The sequence below is a fragment of the Coptis chinensis genome, chromosome 3, assembly GCF_015680905.1.
Source record: "Coptis chinensis isolate HL-2020 chromosome 3, ASM1568090v1, whole genome shotgun sequence".
In the NCBI taxonomy this organism is placed as follows: domain Eukaryota; kingdom Viridiplantae; phylum Streptophyta; class Magnoliopsida; order Ranunculales; family Ranunculaceae; genus Coptis; species Coptis chinensis.
In genome coordinates, this window is record NC_141458.1 from 46,296,456 (window position 1) to 46,305,553 (window position 9,098).

Here is a 9,098-nt window from a genome sequence, read left to right on the forward strand (position 1 = left end):
CAAGGAGAACACTACCTTTTCCCATGTATCGAATGAATCAAGCTTCTGCGATAGAGGCCATGCATGGCTCTTGCCAGCTAGAGTGAAGGGAAACACTCTCAGTTTAACTTGAACATCAGAAACGCCCGGATGATTGAACGTACTGTAGATCTCATGTATCCGGCGTAGGTGTTCGTATGGTAACTCATGTTTGAGACCGTGAAAGACAGGTAAGAGATTGAATACGTTAGGTGGAATATGGAAATTGCTATTGAACTGTGTGAGTCGTATACAAGATGGAGGTCCATCTTGTAACGGTGTGTAGAAACTAGAGAGAGGCTCTTCAGCTTGAACTACTTCTTCTGCCATCCTAATAGGTGGGAGATAAAAAATAGGAGAATGTCGAGATCAACCTGCTCTCCTACGTGGGTAAGTTTTAAACGCGCTAAGCTTTGTATAGCCTGAGTGTAATCTCATGCACGATTGCGAGACTATTTTAGAATCTACTTACATGCACACACAAATGTGTTGGATGCTCAAACAGCGAAATTCATTTGTAGATTTAAAGTTTTTGAAAAGTTTGAATGCAATGTCTATAGATTAGATACTATGCCCTGTTTGAATGTAACTGTGGGCGGGAAACTAGATTTTGAAAACTACAAGCGTCAAGGGAGAAGATCACTACTTCACCAGATGGTGTGCCACCAAGAATCTTACCCATGGTATTTCTGAGGGAGGGGAGTGAGGAAGGTGGTTGGTCCACTGGAATCTGGTAGTTTTTTTTTTTTTTGGTTGGTAAGCGAGGTTTTTAGAGAGGTCCCCTACCCCTTTTATTAGAGTAAAAATGGTAATAAAAAACTTGTTACATTTCACTCTCTCAAGTATTGCTTACCCCTCGCATCATCATATATAATACTTTTTACATCTTTTGTAAGCAATGTCGGCACTAACTCTAAAAAATTACATGATGGAATTTTAGCTGCAATAGCATCAGCTAGCTTATTAGATTCTCTGAAAACGTGAACAATGGTAATCTGTTCAAATTGGGCCTTCATTCGCATAATAGCCCGAATCATCTTTTTGTCCTACCATGGGTGCTGGCCCCTTTCATTTAAGAAGGCTATTACAGTCATTGAGTCGGTCTGTACTTGAAGTCGTCTTGTTCCTTTGCTTAGTGCCATTTTCATTCCTTGCTCTACTGCTTCCAATTCGATAAGGTCGATCAATGGCTTGCTTGCTCTACCATGGCTAGCCGCTAAAACATTCCCTTCATGATCTCTAATCACTGATGCCCAACCCCTTAGCTGACCTTTGAGTGTTCCATCTGTGTTGAGAACATGACTACCCACTTCTGGTTTCTGCCATCGCACAAATTGATGCTTCCTTTGCTTTATTGCTACCTCCACATTCCACTTATCGGTGAACATCTCTATCTCGGTCCATACTCCATTTTTATGTCTATCGCATTCAGTTTTGCTCTCTCTCACATCACTAAACAACGGTGAGACATCTGGCTGAACATTCACTGCTTTGTTTTCAAAAATCCTATCATTCCTTGCTTTCCAAATCCAATAATTGAACCCATTCCATATTAGCCTCATCACATCATTCTCAATTCCTTTCCCCTACGACATCGCTTCAACCCATGACTCCTGTTGCCAAGTAGGTTATATTCTTCTCTTTGTAACCCATTTTCTGCAGAGATATTTCCCATAAGGACTGTGTTATAAAGCAACCATGAAAGAGATGCTCATCCTCCGGTTTCTCTCAAAGAGAATATACAAGTATATCCGAGTTTCACGACCTTTTGTTGTTTCAGTTTTTCCGGCATTTTCAAACCCCCACTTAGCGCCATCCGGTGATGAAGGAATGCACGGGGATTTTGTTTGCATACCAAACCAGCTTATGCCACTGAACTTCTTGCATTACTCCTCTCGGACTCTAATAAGTATCCTTCATGCTATATACTCGCCATTCGTAGATACGGACCATACTATGTTATCCTCATCACCCATAAACTCCACTTCATTTTCTATTCTTTGCCGTAATCTCACCTATTCGATTCCTTACATTACTCGTGAACTCCCATTTACCATCTATTATGAAATTCGCCGGTAGCACGCTGCTTTGTTGCAACTTCGAATCATATAACAGTCCTGCGGAAACTTCTCTCTTAATATCCCAAATGGATGCCATGGTTCATTCGAAGCTCGTTCCTCTACCATTGCCTATCCGGTGGAATACTATAGCTTCTTTGCTTCCTTTCTACCTTTGAGTATATTCCTCTAACTTGACGAACAATCATTTGGTGTTTTAGTAGCCAAAAATCCCTTCCTCGACTAGGTTCTTTTGTACCCACTGCATACCCCGGGTTGTGCGCCTTGTTGATGAGCTTCCATAGTGGTTTCATCGTAGCAGCTTGATTAACTTTCTTTATACATCGAATTCCTAACCCACCTTCCTCATATGGGTGACAGATATCATCCCATCCTATCAATGCATGAGATTGTTTACAGTCTGGCCCTGTCCATAGAAAATTCCTAAAAATCTTATTGATGTCATCAACTGTCTTTTGGGGTAGTGTGAATGCAGACATCCAATACACGCTAAGGTTATTCAACACTGCCTTCACCAGCTGTAATCTTCCCGCATAAGAAAGTAATCTGCCCTTCCAGCTTTGAGTACGCCCTGTGATCTTTGATATTAATGGAAAACAATCTGTGGACTTCAGCCTAGCAGTAATCAAAGGCAGCCCTAAGTACTTTACTGGCAGCTCACCCCTAGGAAACAAAGCGATTAATGCGCTCTATGGTCAGATGCTTACCCTATCATCCATTCGGTAAAGAAAACATTGCTTTTTGAACATTCACTTCCAACCCCGAGACTCTGCTGAAAATTTGGAGATTATCCTTGAGTTTAGTGGCTGTTCTATTATCTCCATACATGAACACCATCAAATCATCGCAAAGGATAAATGAGTAATAACCGGTTCCGCACTTAGAATGTAACCGATCATCGGCCTTCTCTAACACTGTGATGCATGATTTACGTAAATAAATCCATAACTAGCACAAAAGATAAGGTGATATTGGGTCACCTTGTCTAATCCCTCTTCTTCCTTTGAAATAGCCATCACGAGGGACCCATTTATCATAATGAGTAAGTGGCTATCTCCACACAGTTTCACCCATTGAATGAACCTTTCTGGCATCCCAACTCTTCTCATTGCAAACTCGAGTGATTCCCATCTCACTGAATCATACGCCTTTCTTAAACCTACCTTTGCCGCACATCTTGGTGGATATTCATTCCTGTGATAATTATGCACTAATTCTTGAGATAAGAGGATATTATCCTGGATACTTCTTCCACTTATAAAGGCTAATTGGTTGAGATTCACTAACTGCGGCATTACTTCCTTCATTCTTCTTGTCATTACCTTGGTTATGCACTTATATATAACCCCACAACAAGCAATAGGTCTATAATCTGATAAGGACAGAGGTACTTGTATTTTTGGTATGAGTGTAATACACGTAGTATTTACCTCACTGAGTATCTGACTTGCGATGAAAAAATTCTGTATGGCCTTAATGAAGTCATCACCAATGATCCGCCATGTGCATTTGAAGAAAAATGCAGAGAATCCATCACTTCCCGGGGCTTTTTCATCACCAATGTTTGATAGAGCTTCTATTATCTCATCTCTAGTTACATCTCTCTATAGGTCCTCACAGTTCTGTGAGGTTATCTGCTGCCTTGGGCCAATATCTCCAAAAATAGAAAAGTCCACAGCCCCCATCATATTAGGACTGTAAAGGTCTTTGTAATACTCCACACATTCATTACCAATCTCATTGTAATCCTATATTACATTACCCCCTGAGTCACGCAGACATGTGATCTTGTTTGTAGCTCTCTTTGCTTGTACCGATTTAAAGAAATAAGATGTACTATTATCACCTCCCCCTATCACTTGATCTTTGGACTTCTGTCTATACATATCTTCCTCAGTTGTAGCTGCTTGTGTATAGGCTATAATCACTTCTCTTTCCTTCATAATAATCTCACAGTTTTGCGGCTGATTTTGTAGTTGTGTTTGCACCCTATCCATCTCTTGCTTTATTTCTTTCACTTGGTCCACTACACTTCCCACTCTGCTCTATTCCACTGTATAAGAGCTACTTTCGTAAGTTTTAACTTCCTCATGAAGGTATACATAGGATCCCTACCACCTCATTTCCCCAAGCCTCTGCCACTGTATTCATAAACTCCTTCTCTATACCAGAAATTAAAAATTTAAAGGCTCTTTTCTTTTGATTCCTTTGTACCACGATCTCACAATCATGGGTGTATGGTGCGAGACGACTCGGCATTCGGGAACTCTACTTCATGGTCCTCATATGTCCCAATCCATTCTGAATTCCCCATTACTCGATCCGGTTTACGGTTGATCCGTTCTACTTGCTGTTATTCCAAGTATATAAATTGCCTTTGAATTTAATATCTACTAGTCCAAATTTTGATTAACACAATCCATAATATCTTGAAGTTCTGTTGTCTAACTTCCAGCCCACCCACTTTTTCATGAGAATTCAATATGGAGTTGACATCACCCATTAGCATCCACGGCTTCTGAATTTTGCATGATAATTCCACTAAGCTTCTCCATAGTTCTCTCCTCAATCTCACCACCTGTACTTGATATACCATCGAGACAACCACCTCATCTCCTGAAATAGTGCTCACTTCCATTGTAATGTCTTTGCGTGTCCTTTTGTAATAACTTTGCTATACAAGTTCTCGGATCCCACAAAACCATATATTACCACCATCGATATCATTGTAATTGTTCTCCGTCTTCCATCGATTGAATGTTTTTCGTAGAATTCTATCTCGATTCTTCTTCTTTACTCTTGTTTCTACCAACCCCATCACACTAATGTCATACTTCCTCACCATGTCTTTCACTTCAACTTGCTTAAAAGCTTTGTTGAATCCCCTAATGTTCAGAAAGGTAATTTATCATTTACGGTGTTGGGTTGGTGCTAAGAGACTTAGCATAGCCTCCTCTTTATTTTCGCCACTACGCCCTCTGTACACTCTATACATGTTTCCCTGTGGTTTGCTGAATTCAATTGTGCCTCATCACTTAAAGTTTCATTCAGTCCCCCTTCCTCAACAGTCCTTACGAACAGATGTTTGTACCGATTGTCTCCATATATCAACAATACCCTCTTTTTATCAGCCTCGATTTCTGTAGAGTTTCGGTCAGGATTTCCTTCTACTTGATCACTGCTGCTGCCATTACTCTTGTGTGGTGTATCGCTATGGCATTCTTCTTCCTTTCCCCCATTATTACTTCTCACTTTATAGCTATTTTTCCTCTTCGGAGATTTCCACTCTGTGTCCTCACTGTTTTTTTCCACTTACAACCATTTGTTGTGCTTTTAGTCATTACCTTCGCATCCTCTATGATACTCCCCTTCGCACCCTCTCTGTCAGTATCTTTGCATTGTCTTCCTTCTATATTTCCTTTATCTTCTTTTTTCAGCCATACTCTTTGCGCCTTTGCTTCTGGTTTTATCTGCCTTAGGCAAGAACCATCAGTATGCCCAAATACCTTATAGCCACTACAGCAAGGTGGCTTCCAATTGTACTCGAACTCTATCTTGTATGCTCTTCTTTGATCCAATACTACTGGGATTCCCTCTGGATACGGGCATGAGGTATCTATCTCTATACACACTCTCGCATACGAAGTTCTTGCCATATTCTCCGCTAGGCGATCTGTGAACATCGGAATCCCAATCGCACTCCCCACTTGGCTAAAGCCATTCTTATTCCACATTTCCATAGGTAATCCTTTTACCACTACCCAAATAGGTATCGTTTCCAACTCTCGCGTTTTTGCCTCAACAAAAAGTCTCCAAGGCCTAAGAACGAACAGCTTGCTTGCGATATGGAAGGATCCAATATCTAACGCCGCCTTGCGTTCTTCTTCCTTCTCAAACTGAAAAGTGAACATTGTATCTGCATAAGGCTTCATAATAAACTTCTTTGTCCTCCATGTTCTCCTACTATCTCCTTAACATAGTTGTAATTCATCGTTTTCCCACAAGCGACCCAACCACCAAATTCTCGAATTTTTTATTGAACTTCGATTGAAGCTGTGAGCTCGCACATGGATAATCTGCTTTCCATTGACAATCGATTGGAATGTAAGTCGATTCATCTTTTCCCAAACCCCCTTTCCCGATTACCTCTGCGCCCAAGAGCTTTTGATTCTTGATGTTCCATTAACAACATTAATTGGATTTCCACTATGTTCAGTCACCGTACTCTTTCCAATCACCTCTGAAATATCATGGTTATCAGTCCTCTCTTATCCCCTTTAATTTTCGGATCCTATAATATCGGTGTTCTCGGGCATTGGTGATACCCCTCAACTCCTCGAGTTCTTGTTTCCTTACCATAGTCTTGTATGTCTTCTTGTAGTTTCTTGAGTGTTTCTTGGGTGCTCGAGAGGCGTACTTCCCCACTACCAAGTCCCGAGTTCCTTTCCCTTCACATCGGTATGCTCAAGAGCAAGCGTTATATCAAGGGCAAGGTCCTTTAATCCTTGTTTTTCTGTTCGAGTTATGTCCCCTCTAGCAGCTTCAGCCTCTGCAAAGTCTATTCTTTTCCTAAATCTTTCTAACGAACCTACTCCGTACTTTTTGATGAAAGCAGAGTTTACTAAATCCATATTACTCTCCTCACTCGATGGTGAAATACTACTCTCTTTGTTCATGCTAGATGTTTGTCCTCATGGACGTGACTAAATTGGCTCTTCTTGGTTGATTTTATTTTTTTAATTTGGTCTATGTAACAAACATTTCACATAACCTCCATTCTAAAGTGGGTCTTAATCCCACTTTTTGTTATTTTATGGCTCGAGTTTAGCCTTAACGTTAAATGTAAAGACGAGAAATGTAAATAAAAAATCATCCAAGCATGCATAGTGTACGCACAAAAATTTGTACCTAGGTCTATGCAATTGATTTTAGAGTCGCCACTAAATTTATGAAGGAAAATTTGAGTAAAACCTATGTGAAGGACTAGCCCTCGAAACTAGATGATTATTGGGTTCGGGAGTCAAGGTACGATGTGGGAAGGTGTTAGGCACCCACGCTCGCCTGGTAAAAACCAGCCTTACTTCTATTGAGGTGTAAAGTTTTGAGATAGGCAAACGAAGAAATCTTGAAAAATTAATCTACCAAGTTGGATGATCTTCACTAAATTATTTAAAAGCAAATGACTATATGCTATAGTAAAACTAAAAAAACAAATAATCCTAATATGCAATACTAATTAAAATAAAAGAGAAAAGAAAGATGTCACCTTGTTTGGAATGTTGCCTCATATTTGATTGTAGATTGATTGATTGATTGATGATCTTGATTGATTGTTGATGAATTATTATGTTAAACTTGATTTGGAATTGACAACTGTGAATTTTGGATTGAAATAGGTGATTTGAGAAAAAAACAACTTTTGGTGAAAAAAAGCTTCTACTCAAGATCGAAAGAGGGGAAAAGGAGGCTAAAGACGAAGAATACGAAGAACTTCATTAGAAAAACCTCAAAGTTGAAATTTTACTTTCAACTCCAGATTAAACTAAAGAAATTCTACTCTAGAATGATGAACTAGAAAAGAAAAAAAAGAAGACACTCAAGAAAAGAAAACTACTAGGCTATTAGCTCTGAATAGCTAGGTCCAGATTATTAACTCCGAATTCCTAGCTCCAGATGTTTTTTGTGGGTGAATGAAACCTATATTTATAGCTTTTGGGCATGGATTCAAATATGGTAATGAGTTTGATCCAATGGTTGAGTATTGATTAAGAAAAATTCAATGGCTTGATCCCTTTCTGGTTGCACCTCCTAAATCTGGCCCTTGATTCAGGAGGTGGGATAAGGGGTGCGAGCTTGGTCCTTGATTTTTGAATCTTTTAGATGGATTAGGGAAAAAAATCAAACCCCACACGTCCTCAATGAGCCCATAATCAAAGGTTTACAAACATGGCTCCAAAATGGCATATTTTCTAGAATATTCTTGATTTTAGGGATCAAATCAAATCAAACAATTAAGGAAGGTTCTCTAGATTTTTGGAGACTTGAAAATGGGCTAGAAAACCTAATGAAAAGTTCCAACTCGAGCTGGATCCACAGCCCACGAGCACGGGTCCAAAATCCACAAAAAGCCCATTTTGACCATATTTCCAATGCTGCAAATTTCCTTTGACCGGGTCAAAATTAGGCAAGCTCTTCTTCACAAAAAATGTTAATTAATCCATTAGAAAGGTCCATGAACTCTTAAAAATACCCTTGGGTTGAAATCTTACTCCAAAAAATCGTTGCACTCAACAGTGCGCACAACGGGCTGAAACGGGATAAGGCAAGATTAGGGTTTCTGAAATCCAAAAGCAACCTAGGCAAGCTTGTACTCATTTTGAAGGATTTTTCAAAGGAGAATTCAAATATGAAATAATCTCATCCAAAGAAAGAGCGGAAAAAATGAGATTTGGGCTCCAAAGGGTTATAGGGGCATTTTGGTCATTTTAGCTCAAAACTCAGAAAGCAAAGAAACTTCAGCCATAGCTAGAACATGATGAGGAGAGTCTAAAGACACTAAAAGAAGATAGAAAGAAAGAAATTTGATGTAGAAAAGAAGACTCTAGAAAGCAAGTCACTTTATATGATCATATTTAATTCAAGGCAAAATCGTGAATGAATTATGCCTGGGGTGCAAAAATAGGGTGTCTACACATAGTAACACACAAGTATCCTCTTACACTTTGTAGTGAGAAGGTTTAGAAATTACCTCCAAAGGTGTGTGTACACGACCCTTGGGGTGAAGGTGACGTGGTGGGGTTGACGAAGTGTTTGGTGTCTTGCGTGTCAACCCACTATTCGAGCTTTTCCTTACGGTTAAAAATGTAATCTAACTAATACCCACAAGTCGGGTCAAAAATGTTGGCAAAGCCAATAAGTTACAATTGATTTCCTTCGTGGGCCTAAAACAACTTTGCCTTCGTGGTTTTAAACTATAAAAGCGGTAAATATGAAAATTAACTA

General features: G+C 39.6%; 1 protein-coding gene across 1 annotated transcript; it reads right to left on the bottom strand.

Annotated features, from left to right (window-relative positions):
* Positions 1 to 1,064: 1,064 nt before the first annotated feature.
* LOC147509801 (uncharacterized) lies at positions 1,065 to 1,580 on the bottom strand. The gene has a single exon (XM_086597919.1). The coding sequence runs from the start codon at positions 1,578 to 1,580 to the stop codon at positions 1,065 to 1,067; it is 516 nt and encodes a 171-aa protein (XP_086454045.1).
* Positions 1,581 to 9,098: the final 7,518 nt, after the last annotated feature.